Source organism: Cyprinus carpio, chromosome B9 (genome assembly GCF_018340385.1).
Source record: "Cyprinus carpio isolate SPL01 chromosome B9, ASM1834038v1, whole genome shotgun sequence".
NCBI classification, from domain to species: domain Eukaryota; kingdom Metazoa; phylum Chordata; class Actinopteri; order Cypriniformes; family Cyprinidae; genus Cyprinus; species Cyprinus carpio.
The window spans coordinates 5,050,861-5,072,934 of NC_056605.1; the positions used below are offsets into that span (position 1 = coordinate 5,050,861).

At 38.3% G+C, this 22,074-nt stretch overlaps 1 protein-coding gene across 2 annotated transcripts; it reads right to left on the reverse strand.

Moving 5' to 3' along the window:
* Positions 1–577: 577 nt before the first annotated feature.
* LOC109065092 (INO80 complex subunit D-like) lies at positions 578–15,700 on the reverse strand. 2 transcript variants are annotated; one of them, XM_042730701.1, is made up of 10 exons: positions 15,448–15,700; positions 14,226–14,472; positions 12,378–13,183; positions 10,565–10,667; positions 10,205–10,429; positions 10,016–10,110; positions 9,743–9,876; positions 9,432–9,646; positions 6,302–6,459; positions 578–6,106 (listed from the first exon to the last, which is right to left on the reverse strand). In XM_042730701.1, exons 2-10 carry the CDS (start codon positions 14,441–14,443, stop codon positions 5,172–5,174), a joined length of 2,889 nt encoding a protein of 962 aa, XP_042586635.1. In that variant the 5' UTR covers positions 14,444–14,472; positions 15,448–15,700; the 3' UTR covers positions 578–5,171. The 2 variants fall into 2 exon arrangements, with proteins under 2 accessions (XP_042586635.1, XP_042586634.1); XM_042730700.1 differs by having other exon boundaries at positions 6,302–6,462.
* Between the last annotated feature and the right edge of the window lie 6,374 nt (positions 15,701–22,074).

A 22,074-nucleotide genomic window follows, 5' to 3' on the forward strand; every position in this document is an offset into this window, starting at 1 on the left:
CTTTAAAAAAAAAAAAAAAAAAAACATCCTTACACTAGCTTGCTCTATTATTTTGGTGTTTTCTTTCTATTTATTATGTAATAAAAAAAAAGCCCTTGCTATGTGTACTGTTAAGCTGACTGAGACTTTTTATAGCACTTGTATATCTTTGCTCTTTTGCTGATTTTAATTGCTTCCATTGTCCTCATATGTTAGTCGCTTTGGATAAAAGCATCTGCTAAATGACAATGTAAATGTAAAAATAATACACTTGAGCTTTAAATGATCTCATTCAGTTTATCATCCTTTATATAATTCATTTAGCTGTAAACCATTTTTGTTGTCCTTCCTGTAATGTTTCAGCACGTCTGATTGCACTTGGATGATAACAGCATTTTAATGTGTTATGTAACAAAAGAGCCTATGGGATTATAGGACTATAAATCTGTGCTAAAGTTCAATTCAGACTAATGTACAACTCTTAAGTGTTCACTGCTGCTATCACCCTTTTCGGGAAGCACCTGCTGCTCAAAGCCGCTTTGTCCGTAAGGCAAATGAATGTGTAACAGTCGAAGCAATCCAAAATGTAACAATCCAACAAATTCACACAATTTTAATTCTTACATCCAAAAACAAGATCAGAATTTGTCACTCTATATACAGATATTACATACAATTTTATACACATATTACATAATTTTTACACAAGAAAAATATACATAAAAATGTAAACTTTTGTATACAAAAAAATACCTTAGACAAATTAAAGACCAATAACAAAAGGTGACTAGATTTATCCTATGAATTTTAAAAACAGTTCTACAGTACATTCAGTGAGTACAGGAATCAGTCAGCCATCTAAACGCAGAGTGCAAGCGACTTTTGTCTGGGGGTTTCTCTGTGCAGCGGACCTGCTGTCATTCACACAGTAGTAACACAGTAAAAACTTGGACTGCACACAACATTTCAGCTCGTTAGAGCAACAAAAATGCTTTTGCCACAACTGATGAACATTGGTGGGGAGAATAAACAAAGACGACTCTTGTTCACAAGTAGCAGACTGAAAAGTCATTTCGAACCTGTGGAACACAGTGCAGGTGAAAGTGCAGCTGATCACAGGAGATGACCTAGAAAACGAACAATGTTTTGTCACTACAAATGAACCTTGAGAGATTGACTTGCTCAAGGATGCCTCCAAATGAAGTAACGGCTCCAGTATGCCTGTGATCATTCTGCCACACAAATGATCTCTTTCATGAAACGGAGCAGAATGAATGTGTGTAAATCATCATAAAACCATTATTACGTAAGCTAAGCGTAACTTGTACAAGAATGATTCTACGAATGATTCAATCTGAGTGGTTTTAAACCAGTTCAATGCCACAATTTATAACAGTTTGACAAATGATTCCATTCAGTGTGAAAATTATGTAACAGCAGTTTTATGAACTGTTCAGTTTATGCAAGAATTAACAATCTTTTTTAAAACCATTCTTGCACAAACTGTCACTGGTCTTTCTTTAGAAATTATTAAATGTAATTACATAAGAATGGTTTTTCGTGAATGAGACCCAATCTTTTTTTCTTTTCTGACTAGTGAGATTGGATTAGACTAAGTGCATAAGGGCCACGGCTGTGGTATTATGTCTTTCAGCGACCACCGACTGTTATTTTTTAATAGCTATCAAAAATACTGTTGCACATGATCACAGTCTCTTCATCCAAAGAAATGACACAGATACACAACATCAATCAATACAAAATGATTAATCACGAGAATTTTGATAGCCATTAAAACTACCAAACATTATGCCACTAAATGCATCGGTTCCACCAAGTATGTTGCAAATGACTAGTTTTCTTTAAAATTTCATATTTACCTTTCGCCACTCAAGTCAACCAATAAAACCCAATCTAGAGGATTCTATTCTATAAATATATTTAATACTTAATATATAAGATAATCGTTCAGTGTCTAAAATCTACCAAAAACCTTGGTTTTACGGTCTTAGCTTCAAAAGAGAAAATGAAATCTGCAGGGAACATTGGTCCCACGTGGCATAAGGCTGACTGACGGTGACTAAAAATGGCTGAGTTTGAACCTGACACTTCTGTGGAAGTCTGGAGAAGAACCATCAGGTTGCACAAACCATTCTCCATAGAAATTGCACCAAATGTCCACAAAACAAACGCAGGGTTATTTCAGTTGACCTCAACTCTCCTGCCACCCATTCATTCCATCTTCCAGCTCTACCGTACTCGGAAACCTTGCCACCAAGGGCTCTTGTATTAGAAAGACCAAACAAGGTCCTAAACTGATTAAGCACCATGAAGAACAACAAACATTTGAACCCATGTATTTGGCAAAATATCACCTCAAAGTGTCATTGTTCTGTTTACTCTTCACTGAAAGAGTTCCATGTCAGTGTTTCTACAAGATTAGCAAAGTTGAGACCTTTGCCGTGAATCAAACATGAAAAACCGTTGAAGGAGGATGAGATCCAGCTGTTTGTCACTGAGGCTGCTGGGAGTGAGCCGCACCTGGAGACTGGTATGAGAGACTCTGCTGAGGAGATTATTGCTTTAACCTTGTGATGTGAGCAGTCCAGGCCTGGTCCACTGAGCATGTGCAAAGACCCATCAATGAATCACACTGTTCAGTCATACAGATTTGTGTCCTGATTACAAGTCGTATGGTGGATTCTCTCGAGACCACATCAAGTTTAGACCAGTCCTGTTATATAGAGACAGGAGTGTTGTTGGCTGTGCTGGAGTTCATTCTGGGCTAGTGTCTGAAAAGTTGAGACAACTGCAGTGCCGTTATGACAGTGTTGACATTTATGGTTTGTTTTTATACTTGGTATGCATCTTGGGTGATCCAATCACACTTTCTGAGATGCCACATCGCATTACATTAATGCATCCTGGACCACCTTCTCATTTAATACTTAATCAATGAGCTGCAATTTTGCACATTAACTCCCCTCAACAAAAACCCACCATAAATGGGCATAAGGTGAAAGGAAATGCATGTTAACACCATATGTAAATGATAATTCCTCAGCTGACTTCTTGTGATCAGATTACCAGAGACTGATGCTAATACCAAGTATAAACAAGTCTTGCCTGCTCTTTTTCCAGCCAACACACACCAGCAGATTCCTCTCACAAGGACTCTACAGGACATAAGCCAACCAACAACCTGCTACTCTCATTTGAGGAATATTATACTAATGGAACAAGTAATATGACAAGAATATATGATCCACTAGCCTTAGTACAACAGACCATCAACCCTTTTCCACTGACACAGTGCTGGTGCCTGCACCATTTTGCACGTTTCTACTGAAAAAAGGTGGTTTTGTGCCTTACCTTCTAAACCTGCAGATAGTAAGATTAAAGTCACTGGATGCTAAAAGATTCCTATATAACGTAAAAATATATTTCACACACAACCTCAGTTGACATTTCTATTTTTAATCGTGCTGCACAGCTTCTCCAGCAACATTATTGTCATAGTCTGTCTGAAACAATGATTTATTTACAAAATATCATATGTGTGAATCATGATTGTTGTTATAATTCAATTAAAATAAGTTCTCAAAAACTGGAATAAACTAAGACTGTAATGCGCATGATTTGGTAATGTAGTAATGTTGTCAATTAGATCATAGATTGGCTATCAAGAAATATGGGTCGGCTCTGAGACAGCTCCACAGATCACTGGCTCCTGCACTAGCACCATTTAGTGGAAAAAGGGCATATGAGGGTAGAACATAACTCTTGGACCACAATGATAACAAACAGAGGATGGACACTGTTGACACACCAAGCAGAGATACGTGTACAGAAAGACTCAAATCTGCTGCTGATCTATGGTTGGTGATGGAAATTCAAGAGTTAGTTCACCCAAAAGAGAAACCCTTAAAGCCATACTTTCTTCTTAAGAACACAAAAGGAGACGTTTTCAAGAATGTTCAGACTGCTCTTCTTCAGGCAATTAAAATGAATGGACATGAAAGCACCATAAAAAAGGTCCATATGATTTGTACACTATATTCCAAGTCTTTTGAAGACATACGATAGCTTTGTGTTAGGAACTGACTGAAGTTTAAGTAATTAAAGGCCTGTTTACACATTTGTTTTTCTGTTAAGACCAATGGGGAAAAAGGCAGATGTGTTGAATGAAAATGCAAATACACTCTATGACAGTAGGTGGCGCTTACTGAAAAACAGAAGTACAGCAGTACAGAAGAGCACTGTGCTAATTTCCACTTCTGACACCCACTTATCACAAAGAAGAAAGTTAATTTAACAGTATTTTCATGTTTTCAAACAGCCGTTCAGACTTTTTTATTAAAAAACAAATTCCAGAGACAAGAGAGTTTCCTTTGTAGTGGAATGGAAAAGGAAAGGATGTGACGTAATTCCCATACTTGGATTTTGTGCTCTGCATTTAACCCATCCAAGTGCACACACACAGAGCAGTGAGTAGTGAACAAACACGCAGACACACACACGGTGAACACACACCTGGAGCAGTGGGCAGACAATGCTGCGGCACCCAGGGAGCAGTTGGGGGTGCGGTGCCTTGCTCAAGGGTCTCACCTCAGTCATGGTTTTGAAGGTGAAGAGAGCGCTGATTATTCACTCCCCCCACCTACAATCCCTGCTGGACCTGAGACTTGAACCCATGACCTACAGGTTACAAGTCCAACTCTCTATCCATTAGGCCATGACTGCTTAATGTGTGCCAAATTAGCACTGACAGTGTGCGACTATTTTTGTGTTGCATATGCATCAACAGCCATTCATTCAAATTAAAATGTTTACTGAACATTTGTCTTGGTGTGAACAGGCCTTTACTCACTCAAAATCTTGCAGTGTGTAAATGGGCAAATATGCCACGCAAAGACATTGCTAAACAATCCTAATCGTCACACGTCATAACCGATTGTTATACACCAGTTTAAATGTGCAGAAATTAACAGTGCTTTTTTGGAGCTTGACAGCCCTTGTTAGCTACTTAACTTTTTTATTTTTAAGAGCAGAGAGTGAACATTGTTAAAAATTTCTCCTTTCTTGTTCCAAGGACAAATGAAAGTCATGAGGGTGAGTAAATGATGACAGTTTTCATGTTTGAGTGAACTATCCCTTTAAAATGTGAGATGGGGTGGTCTCTCTAAGCAGACTCAGTTGCTCTGAGGGAACGGGGGAGTGGCAGCAGTGGCACTAGTGATGGTAAAGCCTGTAGGTGGCGCTGTCGAGCTATGGCTGGGTTGCAGGTCTTTGGGGATCCCACTGTGGGAAGCCAGTTGGTGGCCGAAGGCTGCGCTAAACTGTGGGAGCTGTAGTTTAGGTTGGGTGGGGGTGAGAAGGTCACGTGAAGAGGGCGAGGATGAGGGTGAGGTGAGGCCAGTCAGGCCCGGTTGGGCTAGAGCAGAGAGAGCAGCGGTGGGCTGCAGGATTGTGGAGTGGGACATGGAGGGCGGGGTGGACAGAGCGGTGGAAAGCAGGTGAGTTTCAGCAGTGAGAAGGTTACCAAACTGTGCTGGGTCTGTGAGTGAAAGCGGGAGGTTATTCCAGGAGGTGCGCGGTGGCCCGGGCGCTCCACTCAAAGGCACCTCCAGCAAGAGATGCGGGTCGGTTTGATAAGAGGCACCATGTGGGGGTGAGATGTGATCCCTGTAGGGCGATGGCACATGCTCGCTGCTGTAATGACTACCTGGTGGGGACGAGTCTGGTTTGGGAGCTCGGGAAAACGTTCGTTCTGATAACCCACCATTGGGATTTGTAGAGGATGCGGTGGTGCTGCTCTGGGTTGGCTGGGGAGAAGGGGACGTTGGGAAATGATGGTCTGTCGGGGCGTGGAGGAGGTTTCCCTCCAGCTCTAGATTGGGAAAAGTCTCTGAAGCCATTCGGCCGTTTAGAAGGTCTCCGATGCCAGTTGCTGTGACCCCTGATCCCGAGAACACAGCCATGGTTCGGTGGTCTACTCCGTCTGCTGGGGTCAGTTCGCCCATTGTGGACAAACACACCAGGGAGTCGGGATATGACCCCATGGCCTGCAGGGCTCTGACCAGCTCCTCTGCCTCCTCTGTGGTGGGCAACAACTCTCCATTCTTACCTGAATCCACAAAGACAACTCAGACAAAGTGCAAACCAACCTACGGGCAAGTAGATTTTTTGAAGAAAACTTGAGTGTTGATTGGTAAATGCTAGTCTTTGTGATTTCTTGCTGGCCCAAATCAAAAGAGACTCCTCTAGACTACTCTAGAGTCTTTACCATATTTTGTTGTCATATAATCAGATGTGAACGTACCCTCAAAAAGGTCAAAATCCTGAAGATCATCGGGAAGTCTGGGCAGCACATCAGAGAAATCTTCCTGATTCAGCTCAAGATCATTGGGAATGTCAGGCATTTCGTTTGTGATGTCGTCAGGAAGCTCGTCTGCGCTGAGTTCAGGGGTTGACGGACTCCTGCTAGAGCGACAGGCAGAGAGTGAGTGCCAGCTTGACTTAAGTTGAATAAAGTCGGAAACATACTCTAAGAAGTACATGAATATGAATGTTGGCCAACACATTACAAGCACAGATCCTCTTGTGTTGTTGCTGTGGCGGTGACCTTCCCTTCATGCCTTTCATTGAACCGGAAGAGTTGCATTTCAGGTAACTAGCTATCAACATACAGACAGATTGTCTTACATTAACTAACTTTCTCAGCAAGATACTGTTATGGTCATAATAATAACAATTTGTCCGAAATATTCGCACGTTAAAAATAAATACGACCTCACATTACATCAATCATGTTTACACACTGCCTCTGAAATATCTGTCCATCATAAATAAAAATTATGATCAGGTTCAATTTTTCCATTTTTCGCATCCGTAGCAAGCATTTTGAAAGGTGTTTTGACGGTTCAGGGCCACCATACAAGCGACTGCCAAAATCCAGAATGGGGATTGTCAAGTTCATCCACTTCGTCTCGCAGCACAAAGCACTGTATCCTTGCACACTGAGTTTGCCCGGGATAATTCCACTGCTCCTTAATAAGGAGGGAGAACTCTCTATATCTCAGGATTGGATGGACCCAATATTTCCTTTCTTTTTCTTAAAGAAGAGAGAGGACAACAAAATCATCCTCACTGCTTGAAGACTCCATTTAGTGCTGTTTTACGATTAATTAATATGCATCAGACTCAGTGTGCAAGGTTTCTGTGTGTGATGAATTTTTAGGATTTCGAATACGAGAAAACGCGAAGAAAAATTTCGGACTAAGTGTGCAGAGACCTTTACTCTTTGATGACAGTAGTTGTCCTACTCTACTGGCTGTTACAGTATCCTTGTGACAACACTTGCAATACAACTTGCATTTGTCAGTTTTGTTACTATTCGAAACTGGACTTGGTCTCAAGACCATATTATCATGGTCTTGGTCTTGTAATGGTCTCAGCATAATACTGTGGATACATTTTGTGGTCCATGCCATCTAGGGCATATGATCTACTCTGTGCTGTCGTGACAGAATTTTTAATATTTACTGTTTAAGTGCTCTGTCCTGTTCCTGAAGATATACCTACTAGATCTGTCAAAATGGCTGAAAAACTAAATTTGTATTTTGTGCTTAAATATTATCAAAATTCAAATTATATTAAAATGTAAAAATCATATTTCAGTTCAATTTCAGGCCACAAGAGAGCGCATCAAGCATAAGATAACATGACTATCCGTGAAAAAAGTGCATAATGTTTATAAACCAATTACAATTAATTAAGTTGCTTAAACAGCTATAAACAAAACAGCATCATGTATGTATTCATAGTTTAATACAAAGGGCTGAAAGCCAATCACACAGAGTACATATTTCATTTAAAAACACGATCTGCAGTGGGATGGGGGGAAAAAACACCATTAAGTGCCGAGAAGTTTTTTTCAATGTTGAACTTGCATTAATTTTAAATGGCTTTCTAAACATGCGGTCCTAGATATAAAAACAGTTTTTTCCCCCATGCCATCTCCAGCTTAAACAGCTAACATATGAATCATTACCTGTGTTCTGTAATTTTGTGTTCTGTAATTCATTTCCATAAATCATTCTACATCTTAAATTATTGCCTTCTTAAGTATTATGTAAATACATATGCATATCTCTATTATTTATACAGTTCTATATAGAGTAAAAATGCACAAATCTGTACATAAATCAGTCTACTGTTCCAGATTCTTTCACATTATTTATTGCTAAGTCTTGTTTAATTTATTTTTATTTTTTGTTCTCATGTCAGATGTGTATGCATGCATGTATGTATGTATGTATGTATGTACCAGGAGCACCTTTAAAAAAAACCACAACAAATTCCTTGCGTGTTTGCGCACACCTGACGTATAAAGCTAATTCTGATTCTCTTGTGCGAGACACGAGGGCAACGGTGATGTCCCTCTAGAAAATGTGTGAAATATGCATTCTGTGTGAAAGGCTTGGTTTCAGTTTTGACATAAACTAGATATTCTCTGCATTGACGTTCTCTTTTCCCGCAATATTTTGTAATCAACAATGCAGCAGCGCCACATCTAGTGGCTTCAACTGGATAGGCTGACAAAAACACTTACATCGTCATCACATCACGTGAGCCACTGATAAGGCTGCCTCCTTAACGCACACCTAAAATTCAAATGCAACGTTTTTGCATTCGAATGTGGATTTATATTTTTTTTTTTTTAATTCGACGAATATTCAAAATTTGAATTTTTTTTTGACAGCCCTAATACCTACCTGCAGAGTTCAATTCCAACCCTGCTCCAGCACACCTGTTATATTATCTGTAATTATCAACTGCTCCTGGAAAAAAAAAAGTGCACCTTAATTAGCTGGACTTCTCCAGGAACAGGACTGGGTACCCCTTATTTACATGGTATGGATCATTCAGAGCCTCTTCTAGTCTCAATCTTGACTTGAACTCAACCTACTTGGGTCTTGAGCTAGACACCATGCTGGTTTCATCTGGCCAGAGGAGAACTGGCCCCCCGACTGAGCCTTGTTTCTTCCCTTCTGTCACCGGTGGAATTTAGGTTTCCTTGTCGTCGCCTTTGGCTTGCTTAGTTGGGGACACTTAATTTCTGGCTATTTGACACTATTTGAACTGAACTGAACTGAGCTGGATGATGAGATCACTGAATCAATGAACTGACTTTAACTGAAAAACTGACTGTTTACTATTGTCTTCTTGCATTATCGACACTATTTTCCTCTGTAACACTATAAAGCTGCTTTGACAATCTGTATTGTATAAAGCACTATACGAATAAAGGTGACTTGAGTTAGGACTCAAATGAGCTGGTCTTGACTACAACATTGGTATTTCTGATGTGTAAAAGGACACATTTTGAAAAGCAGCAACGAAAAATTTGTGACGCAAGACTGTGATGCATCTGAATGCAGGATATGCACCTGATATGGGCGTGGTGAGGGGGTAGTGAGAGGGAGGGCATTAGCAAGTTGCCCTGTGGCACAGCAGGAGGAATGGGCTTCTGCGGTCTGCGCGGACCTCGTCTTCTTTTCTTTTTGTGTTTCTTCGTCAGTGCAGGCGGCTTGGTCTTCTTACGTGGGCGCCGCAGCTGCTGCTGCTGACTGCGTCTGTTGCCATCCCCACGCAGGAAATTATCCTGCCACACACACATTTGCGTACAACTTACATCCAGCTCTGTACGGTGTAAACAGATCCCTTTAAGGTTATCAAGATAAGCTGTGTGGTTTCTCACCATTTTCTTGGCATGTTCGTCACAAAGAGGTGTCTGGTGTGTGATGTCAAACACAGGAACAGAGCACTGCTGTCCATCAGCGAACCGCGCCGTGCAACTGGAGAACAGCTGCTGAGAGCGATTCAACAGGATATCTGCGTCAACGTGCTGTCAAGAACATAACACACTGGCATCTGACAACTGCACGTAGGTGTTGCTTGTGACTTGGCCCTTGTTCACACTGACAGTTCATCGTTTCATCACTAACATCTGGTCATTTTACTTAAAGGATACGCTGAAAACAGTGATGTGAAAACGGCAAAGCTATGTTGCTGCAGTTTTGACCCTTCGTGGTTCCCGTACACATTGTCCTTTCATACTTGTGTGAGCTGAAGAAATAAAATCATTTATACAGACATATTAAAAATGACACACAACCCTGAAATGCACACGATCCTTGCAAACATGTCATGTTCAACACACCAGGCTGAGGTCTGTGAGCTCTTGCTGAGTTTCTGAATGAGCTGTGCAGTGCAGTCTGGGTCTTTGCTTGCAGCATGGAGAAGAGCTTTCCGAAAGGCGTATCGGTATCTGCTGTGACGGGTGGCTGCCCTGTCCTGTCGGCACAGGTGTTTATACCTCTCCTGTAGGTATGTACATAGCTGCGCCAGACGTGCCCGCCGGGAAAGCGGCTTTTCATTGGAGGAGCTGATGCATACAAACAAAACAATCAGTCTGGATAAGAACATGCTTGTTTTTCTCTAAAACATTTTGATCTATATTTTTAAATGGCATTTACCATCTCAGAAGTTGTGAGGAGCAAGTGAGGAGTGAATTTCTTACCTTTGATGTGAGCTTCTTTCCTGAAGTCTCCAGGCCTGAGGCAATAAAGGAACAAGCTCCTCTGTATCTTCATCATCTGAACTGTCCTCAGACCAGTCTAGCCCTATGGAAACACACATGTATATATGATCAGACATCAAGGACATACATATCAAGGACATTGCATATTGTTACATATATTATAAAATATTACTACAATTTAAAACAACATATATTTATAATTTTATATAGTTTTATAATTAAGTATATTTCTAAATGTATTCAAAAATGAATTAAAACATATTTATGTGATGCAAAGCTTAATTTTCAGCAGCATTACTTCAATCTTCAGTGTCACACATGCTGATTTGCTGCTCAAGAAACATTTAATAATTTAGTGGATTTCTCATGACTCTTTTAGGATGCTATGGGAAATGGAGAGTTGAAAAGAACAGCATTTAGCTGAAAAAGCATTGCTTTTGTAACTTTATAAATATCTTTAATCAGTTCATTATCATCCTTGCTGAATAAAATAAATAATTTCCTTACTGACAACCACGTTTGTGTGTGTTTGTGAATGCATGCATATATACATATGTGATTTAATATACATAGAGAGCACATTAAATGCAAGAAAAGTGTCAACTTTTAAGGTTTTGGGAGTATAAAATTCCAAAATGTGGGTGAAATAATGTTCCATTGTCATTCAGTGTAACACTTATATTTATGTACAAATTTAAACAATATAACTTATTCTGACCTGTACGTATTAAAATATATAAAAGAAAAAGTGAGCATGCTACATTTTATGGCATTATATATGGACAAAATGGGATAAATGGACAAATGGGATAGTGGCAATGTATAAAAATGTAAAATTACAAGTAGTATTTGGGTTAAAACTAGTTTTAGTCTTTTAATATGTCATAAACTGATTCTTGTGGTAAATATGCTTGACAAGATTGTTACACTGAATGACATTTTAGTGCCTGTTTTCTCTAAATCATAGGAAAAAAAAAATGTATGAGATTTATTTTTGCACAGTATTTAACTATTTAATTAAACAGGTCACTTTCTAAAATTATGAAAAACAACAACAGTGTGTGTATAAATATATATATATATATATATATATATATATATATATATATATATATATATAGATATATATATATATATCTATCTATATATATATATATATATATATATATATATATATATATAAATATATATATACTGTACTGTGTACTGTATATATATATAGTGTGCGTGCGTGTGTGTGTGCGTGCCCATATATATATATATATTAGGGCTGTCAAATGATTAATCACGATTAATCACATCCAAAATAAAAGTTTTGTTTACATAATATATGTGTGTATACTGTGTATATTTATTATGTATATATAAATACACACACATGCATGTATATATTTAAGAAGAATATGTTATGTTTATATATTGAATATATTTATATATAATATAAAAATATAAGAATATAAATGTATATACATGTAAATATTTTCTAAATATATAATTTATGTGTGTGTATTTATATATACATAGTAAATATACCCTGTACACATACATATATTATGTAAACAAAACTTTTATTTTGGATGTGATAAATCGTGATTAATCCTTTTGACAGCCCTAATATATATATATTATATACTCTGCTATGCTGTTAATTGAATGCGTTAATCCAATTAATTACACAATTAACGCATCCTCCCAAAACTTGTAGAAAGCCCCTTTGCAACCCTAGTTTTTAAGTTTGTGCATTTTGCATTGCGTAGAACAGTACTGCTTAATTGTAACAAGTTGGTCGTACCAAGATGTGGGAACAGGTCTCCATGTTCTCTCTGTCTCTGAGTGTAAAGCTGCACAAGGTGCTGTAGTCTGAGCAGGCAGACCGGGGGTGCTGTAAAGGCAGTGGGGCGCATGGCCACGGCGCGGGGCTGTGGGCAGTCCTGGGCAGCAGCTGGACGAGGGGACGCAGCAGGGACAGGTCTCCGGCTAACAGGCTGGTTCTGAACCCCAGCTGACGGGAGCAGACCAGACAAAACAGAAGGCCCAGTCTGAGGTGGAGCTGGCTTGCATAGCAGAGTCTGCACTGCCCCATGTTGGGCGTAAGCGGGCCGATCTGTATGTTGAGGGGGCTGGACAAGCCTCGCCGAGGGTTGAGGCGGAGGTGGAGCCGGTGGTGGAGGTGGTTGTGGGGAGGTTGGAAGTGTGCAGGGTTCAGTGACGGCGCTAAAGTGCTCGATGTCCGGCTGACGGTGCTCCAGGTCCCGAGCGGTCACCCTCAGACCAATCACTGGCCTGCTGGGCAGCTTCCTCTTGCTGGAGCTCTTCTGCGCCACGCTTTCCTCTCCGTCCGTGTCCTCCTCATAGAAGGCAAAGGGGTCAAGGATGTCGGAGTCCGAGAGTGGCATCGGAGTCAGACGGGAGCAGAGCGGAGACGGAGGGAGGCCATCCAGCCCATTAGTGTCTCTCAGAGCCAGAGAGGGAACAGTGATGTTCAGAGCGACGGACTCCACGTGAGCGCGGGCACGAACCTCCTCCAGAGCATCCTGCTTCTTCTTACGCTCCTTCTTCGGGATGAAGCCAAGCACCTGTAGGTGGCTGTTACAGTATCTGCTCAAATCACACAGAGCACATTTTAATCATGAATTGAGTTATTCTGTCAAATGTCTCCACGCTACTACTGGCTACTATTAGGCCAGGAACATATCCACACATATAGGGATGAGAATTAGATCAGAAATTCTAATTTTGTTCAATAATCGTGGTTCTAAATAATTAATCATTAGTAAATTTGAAGAAAAAAAAATGGACAAAGTTCTTATTGCATTTACATCAGCAGCCTGTGGTCGAACAAGATATTTGAAGATTTCTACACAACAGAAACTACAAATCAGCAATAAATTATAATATTCAATTCGTGCAAAATAAAATCATTAAAAAAATCGGTTTGGGGTAAGTAGCTAATTATTACTTCAGTAACTACTTTAAGTAGTATATTAGTCTGGACTGATGTTCAATACTATTGTCAAAACACTAGAATAAAAAATGTCAAATATTATTGCATTTGAACAGTATCTAAATTTATTATTATTTTTAATTTTGACCTTTTTTTTCTGAAACAGGGCGAGGGAGATTATACCATTATAAACGTACTGTAAAATAAATGTTTTATAATAAGTATATTCGTTATTTAATACTACAGTAGTAAATTAGTTTCTTCACTATTATTTTTGCAGAAAACTTCCGAAGCCTTTAAGATTCTGCGACAACAAGCTGACAAACACTTATTACAAATCTAGCCAAATATTGTAATCCTCCATCCGCAAAAATGGAGATTATGCAAATGCAAAATTCATGCAATCCTGTGAAAATTAAGCATAACTGATGCACTTTGCACATTAAACTTACAGAGATGGAGTTTGCTGCAAATTGTGGTTGAAGTTGCCACAGTGTCACATTTCCTAAGAAACATGCAGTGCTGTACAGTGATTTCACCACAGATAAGGTTAACTGCTCTTTAGCTTTGCCATTAACCATTAAGGGATCAACAAATCTGAAAAAGCACCTGTTTTTAATTCCTCACACTAAACACTCAACTACAAAGCATGACCCTCTGTAAGCCTCTGACCTGCTGGATTCCCTCTCATCTTACCTTCGCTCTTCTGCTTTGGGGATTGGGTTGGTGCATCGCTGGCTGTTGTACTTGGCCACATATTCGCACTGTTTAAACGGAGCGGTTTTGTCCTCCAGAACATGACGAATGCAGAAGGCGTATCCGTTCAACCTGCGCTGCTTGCAGAGTTTGGGGCTGTAGGAGCACAGCGGCTTATTATCCACCTCTGAGAAATGGATGTGTTTACCTTCGTACATCACGTGCCTCTGGTCCCTGAGAACATCAGCTGATCCGAGACAGAAGAGTCTGAGTTACACCGCATAAATAACACACAGTCTGTATTTCATTTATAAACGCAACACGTAATATCGATGCTATAGGCTTTAATCATGACCACGCAATAAAACACTGACAATATAATAGTTATCTCGTGTCTTAACCCAGAGTCGCAGCTAGTTGATGTGGTTATCGGTTAACTACAAAGATCTCAACACAAAGATAGAGAGAGCAGTGCAACCAAATATTATATTATTTGATCCGCAGATATTATAACGATGTGCATATAATCTTTTCTTGAACCTCATACTTTACAGATGATCAGTTTCGTTAAATAAACATCGCTGTCATCAAATCGATACGCTAAATAGCTCCTAAAACATTACATACACATATATTCAGTCAGTATTTTGACACTTTTGCCCGCATTAAAGAAAAAATTATAGTAGTATCAGTTTAAAATGTAGTTTCAGCCCCTGACTGTCAATATCACACATTATTTCGTTAGCTGCAATGCTAAAAACAAACCCAGGAAACAGAAACACTGACGTGATACTGCGCTAATGGCATAGTTAAAATGCTAAAAATAGAACGATAAGCTCATGCGTGCGCCAATTATGTTATTAGATTTTATTAAATGCGTGAAGTTTGTGCATGTTAGTCGCAGTAAACGTCGCTATAAACAATGGCGGATGCGGCCTGTTAAAACAGGCCGAAAGAGCGGCTCGCTGCAGCCGATTAAACATTAATAGTAGTTTAATTTTTAGAAACCTTTGCAGATTAATCTCTTTAAAATTAATAAAATTATTGCAGCGTCTGTTTAGTTAGAATTAGTGACCACAACATGATACGGTTTGCTGAATATGCATTATAAGTCAATGTAAACATTGGCCTACAGTAGCTGCCAAGCCTCGGTGTACGAGTAGCGCGGTGACGGGGTCAGAGCGCTCGTGAGTCGGGAAGAGCTGTAATCGAGTCCGCTTACCTGCAGTGGATTCAGCCTCTACGGGGTCTCACTCCGGACAGACTGTACAAACGCCGCCGATCATCAACTGCACCGAATATTCATCGGAATTCCTTATGCTTAGGAATGTTACTCCCTGTTGAGGTGGTGAACCGTCAAAGCGACCACTAATGTACTTTCAATATAATGTTATCGTGTCTGCTCTCATTGAACAGATCTGCGGGGGTTTAGAGTTCAGTGCTCGGCGGACTCACAGCACCCCTACCGGCGCTGCGGGGACATGACAACTGCTCCACTACCATCAACAACTACTGCAACACACCATACTGTACAGCAGCCCTGTACTGATGTTACCACTACAACACACACCGTTCAGAAGTCTTAAACACATCTGTGGCCCAGGACCACAAAACCAGTCTGAGGATGCAAAAAAATCTAAATATTGAGAAAATCGCCTTTAAAGTTGTCCAAATTAAGTTCTTAGCAATGCATATTACTAATTAAAAATTAAGTTTTGATATATCTATGGTAGGAAATTCACAAATTATCTTTACTTAATATCCTAATGTTTTTTGGCATAAAAGAAAAATCAATATGCCTAATTTTGACTCATACACTGTACTGTTGGCTGCTACTATAAATATACCCGTGCTACTTATGACTGGTTTTGTGCTCCAGGGTCACATTTTTCATCGTTGTTAAACATAGTATGTTACTGGTGTCTTAAATAGTAACTTTCAGTGTAGCAGTGTTGTTATCAATAACTAGGCACGCTACTATTAAAATCATTTTCTGCTATTAAGATAAAGCTGAAATAACATAAAAAATGAAATAAACTGAAATAAAGCTAAACGGAATCATTATTATTAATGACAAAATCACATAGCGAAATGACTAAAACATACATTTAAAGTAGAATGAAAACTGAAAGTAAAAAGTAGATTTAAAATATTAATAAATAAAATATAATACAAGCTGGATACTTCAGATGCTGCAGTGAGCCTTCATGCAGCACAATCAGAGTTAGAAAAATCCTAACCTGGCTTATACTTTCTTCTGCACTGGAAGCTCCTGTGTGTGTGTAAACATACTTAGTAATAAAGCTCTCTGATTCTGAATTTTCACCCCAAAAAGGTGGCCGAGCTACCAAAGCGACAACTAGTGGCTGTTACCAAAAAAGCATCAGAGTTTTGATTCTTGGTCTTCTACTGTATACTCTTTGCTGCATCTAGTTCTGTTAATGTTTTCCATAACATAAATCATTTTTAGAATAATGATAGAAAGCCCCTTTCACCATATGGAGGCACAATTTAAAGAAAAAAATCATTTAAGAGGACGAGAGACACGTGCCTCTGAGCAGCTAGAATACTAGCTAGATTCTGAGTGATGCTTGTCTGTGCAAAATGTATTGCCATGAAACTCACACATTGCTCTGTGGTTGCTGAGGGGTTTTGAATGGTAATAGCAAGGTGCTTTTGTTAGGGAAATGCTAAATCCTGGTTGCTAGAGTGTGCTGGGTAGTCACTTACGGTCCCAGGTCACACACTTCCTTCTTAAAAGTCTCCTGATGATGTGCATGTCACACGATAAATACATGCTGCTGGGAAAGTCTACCACACCTCTCATTATGAGGAGCTTTTCCTAATAAGCCTTTAGAATCAAAACATTTTTGTGAGGTGTCTTTCAGCGGCAGAGGATGAAGCCGTCCCTGGGCAGTCTGCCCCCAGCAGGAGGAGCACTTTGGGTGGATTACTTCTCATGGCCTCTTTCCCTGATTTATAGCTCAGATCCAGGGCTGCTGACCTTCTTCAGCACAATTGTCTGTAACACACTTGGTTTAAACATTTCCACACATGCTTTGTGCAATGTTTCCGCCACTGAATAAAAAAATAAAAAGGTAATTGCCACTTTTTATCTCACAATTCTGACTTTTTTCTCTGCGAATCGTGAGATATAAACTCGCAATTCTGACTTTTTCTCACAATTGCATGATATAAACTTGCGATTCTTAGAAGAAAAAAAGTCAGAATTGCCAGTTTATATCTCGCAGTTCTGTCTTTATATCCCCCAAATGCAAATTCCATAAAAAAAAACTGTTCCAAAAGGAAGCGATGCAACAGAAGAACCATTTCAATGAAAGAGCCTTTTTTTTTTCTTAGTTTGAAAAACATTTCAATAATTTGAAGTCCTTTCAAACCTTTTTCTGAAACCTTTTTTCCACTATGAAGAACCTTTTGTGCAGTAGAAAAGTAATAAACGTGCATATTTATTTATATTGTGCATATAAAGTAATAAATGTCAATTAGATCCTTTATTTTTTACAGTGAATGGATTTGTCACTGATGGACTCTGAACACTCACCTCACCAGGCAAAAGCACTAAAGAAGACTTTATAAGAGACCAGTGCGTGTAAAGTATTTCTGCACCTGGTTTTTCAGGGTGAGGAGGTGAAATTATTAGGTTTGGAGGTCAGAGTTCCTACTGGGCAGATGTCAATAACATTCCCAGACAGCTCTGACACCAGTGTTTTCTCCACAAATATATAGCGATCTCCATGGCATTTCCTCTCCCTGTGGTGCTCTGTCCCTCAACACCAACAAAACTAGACACAAAACAGAAAAATCTGCTTTCTTTAGATTGGTAAGCCATCATATTTTCATAAAGTTGAAGATAAGATTGAAATAGCTCCATCCTTCTCACACCGGACACATCGAGTGCTTGAATACAGCATATCATTATGGTTTCGATGAGTGGACTGTTGTTTTTGTCCTGCGAAACAACTCAGATCGCTGCCAAACATCACAAACGGGTCCTAAACCACAGGGACGGTAAAATGAGCTTAGTCAGAGAAAGATCAGGAAGATCAGGAATGTTTTCAGACAGAAGACATGTCCTTGTTGTGCTGGTGAAAATATCCAGGTGGTTTATATACTTCATACTTCATTATAAAAAATATCTGTAGAGACTCAAAGAGCTGGATGAAAGACAAAATAGAAGACAAGCAGCTTTTTGATATTAATAACCCTCTAAATAATAGTAAGAAAAATCACTTATATATATACTTATATATTGCAAGGAAGTTTATTTTCTACTATGTACTACTTTTCGTAGCAAAAGATTTAAAATGGAAAATTCATCAAAAAATCAAAAACTCACTTTAATATCTTTCCAAGTGTTTTTGATTTTTTTGATCCATCTGTCAAACACAAAACCTATATTTCAAGTCTACCTATTAATTTAATTGGTAAGTAGCAATTTAATAAACAGGATGATGTACAGTTAACCACATTGTCACTAAACTGCATTGTTAAAAATGTTATTCAGCATGCAAAATAATTTCTTCTTTGTGTAAAGCAACTTAACAGGAACCATATGGCAGCTCTGTTTTGTCTGCTCCAGCTGGCGGTGATTTGAGAAGATAACATTATGATGCTGACCTGCAGGTCACATTCCCTTCCATGGTCCCTTCCAGCTGCACCTCTCTCTGCAATGAACTAAAACTCATGTCCAACACAATCTCCTGAAATAACTGTGATCCAACAGAATTACCAGAGGTCCTGCAGTCTTTGAGGTTTCAGAGATAAAAGGTTGACGGATAATTTAGTAGATACTAAAAAAGAGCACAGCTGTTTTTACATGTCACAAAAGGCAGTGCAAACATTATAAAAGCAAACATCAAAGACAGGTTAATGCTTTTAAATACAAGAATGATGTTTCAAGGGTTTATCTGGTCTGGTGTATTCAAAGTGCAGAGCAGCAAACAACAACAAAATGATTCACTGTGAAGAATGACTCACAGTTCATACAAAAAACTGCATGACTATCTGTTTAGCACAATGTTGATATAGATATATGTATATTACAGCAAAAACATCGAACTAAGAAAAAACGATGATATTTTCTAGTGTGAAATAAACAAATCTATTTTAAGAAAAGTTAACTTTGGGGAACCCACAATTGTACTTCTTTCTCATTGCTGTGAAAACTCCTTATTGAAAGTGTATCATTCATCTACTACAAAACAGCCGGGAATTCACATACGTTTTCACACTGTGCAAAGTATATCAACATTCAGGTTAAATTCCCCAGTTTTCAACAGTAGAAGCACTCATTAAAGACATGTTTACAACATTTCTGTCTCTGAATTGGTGGGGCTTTAGGGATGTGAAGAGACTTGCTGAAAGGACCATTCATTTTACACGCCACATTGATATGTGACAATACTGTATTTTAAAGAGTAATCTGTTCATCTGTGAGGAATGTAAACATGAATTACTCTCCTATGTATTTTTGGCTATTGCTACAAATATACCCCAGCAACTTAAGACTGGTTTTGTGCTCCAGGGTCACATAGCTGTAAGAAAAACGTACTTGAAGATAATATAACATTAATTTATATTCACTTAAGTGTTTTTAAAGAAAGTTCACTTTCATGACTGTTTCTTAAGTAAACTTAAACTTACACTTAAGGACTAAAAATGCATTTTGTAATAATACATTTTACTTCAAAAGTAAAAGTTTTACTTCGAAAGTACTTATATTTTAATAATCTTTGGTTACACTATTTTTAGGTGTCCTTGTAACACTGTAATTATACATTTAAGTACCGAGCAATATTAATACATACTATATGGTTAGGGTTAGGGTTAGGTTTAGGCTTAGGAAACTTGCATGTAATTATGCATCATTTATTATTATTGCAATAAGTATTTGTTATATGTGTAACAAAGACACTTTAAAATAAAGTGTTACCGAAGTAACATATAAACTGAAGGCCTACTTAAAACAATCAAAACATTCATCTTAAATTCAACTGTCTGCAATAACTATAAATACATTTTTTAATTAATTGCAATTAACACGTGTCAATTAACAAGTGTCCAAAAGCATTACATTCAGTTTGCAATTAAGTATATGCTTTAAAATTATATATTATTTTTATAAAAAGTACTCATTTTTTTAAAGTATTTTTCATTTTTTATTAAAGCACTTCACAACCCATGCTAGTTTACTGATGCAATGTTGTTGTTTTTTGTTGTAAAACAATAATGCTTTATCATAGTGCTCTTTACTCAGATGCAGATAATCCCACAGTAGAGACACCAACACGGATTAGACCTGCAGTGCATTGAAATGCCCTCATGTTGAAATCATTACCATCATTGGGGGTCGCAGGGGTCACCACCAACAGCACGCTCCAACAAATGCAACATGATGTTGAAATCACAATACATTTTACTTAAAATAAAGTGAAAGTTACTACATTTATTTTTTAACCTCTTTAGCTTTTTATATCAACAATCTGAGTGCAAATATTTAGGCAGTTTGCTAGTAGAAAGCTCAAGCACAACACCAAATGAATCATTCTCAGGAAACTGTGGCATTTGTGGTGCATGTGTGTCTCATGACTTGTAGTACTAAAAATACTTCTGAGAATAAATTTATTTTACTATAAATATAACACTCCACTGTCATTTGTTTTACTCACTCTTACTTCGATCGTTTGGTTTAAATGTTTGTGCTATGCATAAAGTAGTTTATGTACTTCATAGCAGTAATGGACAGTGAGTTAAGATGAAGCCGTTTTCAGCTTTTATAAGCACTGAAATTCTAACCATCTATAATGCTGAGCCATGAAATACAACAAAAATGTGGTCCATCTGGGGTAAATGAAGCAATTTACATTCAAAAACGGAGGTGAAATTACAAATAAATTAGATGCATTATCCATTACCAGATCTTTCTGCGGTTCTGGTTATTTTATTTTCTTAACAGTCTCCATGATTCAACCACAAATGATTCATTGTAATGTGTGTAAGTGCTGAAACAGCTTACAGATCTGTGAAAGTACTGGAGGTAATGATATGTGTGGACAGAAGCCAACACAAAATAAAGAACACAGAAGTCAAATAAAAGATGGCAATCTGCTTTCAGAAACAAGAACTCTCAGAAGGAAACAAAGATAGTTCACATAAACTACACATTCCACAAATAGATGTTTTGACTGGATCCAGTGATGAAAATCACACAACATCATCATTTTGATAAAAAAACTGCATTTTGCATGCAACCCTCACTCTTAAAAATAAAAGTGCTTCAGCCACAGAAGAACCATTTTTGGTTCCACAAAGAACCATTCAGTCAAAGGTTCTTTACAGAAGCATCTCTTTCTTACTTTTTTATAATCTGAAGATTCGCCACAAAGAACATTTTGTGAAATGTAAAGGTTCTTCAGATGTTAATGGAACCATTTAGACAAAAAGGTTCTTCTGTGGCATCGTGAAGCACCTTTATTTTCATGACTTTCTCCAGCACAAAAACTGTAACATTCCTTACCAGAGATAACATTATTTGGACCACTTGTACATTTCTGCATTGTCATACTTCAAGCTTAATCATTCAAGCCTGTTAGCCAAATAAGTGTAAAAATGATCAAACCAATTCGTTTCTTTACTCGCTGCTTCAATTTATGGTGAATATAAATTTATGAACAAACAAAAATGACCAAACTAGCTTTACCCCATTAACTTCCTTTAGGCTAAATTTACAACCCTGTTACTTGTGAAGATTGGTTACAGGTTTGTAAAAATTGAAAACTCCTTAAAAAATTGCAGACAATAGAACAAACAATACAATATTTAGTTTGAC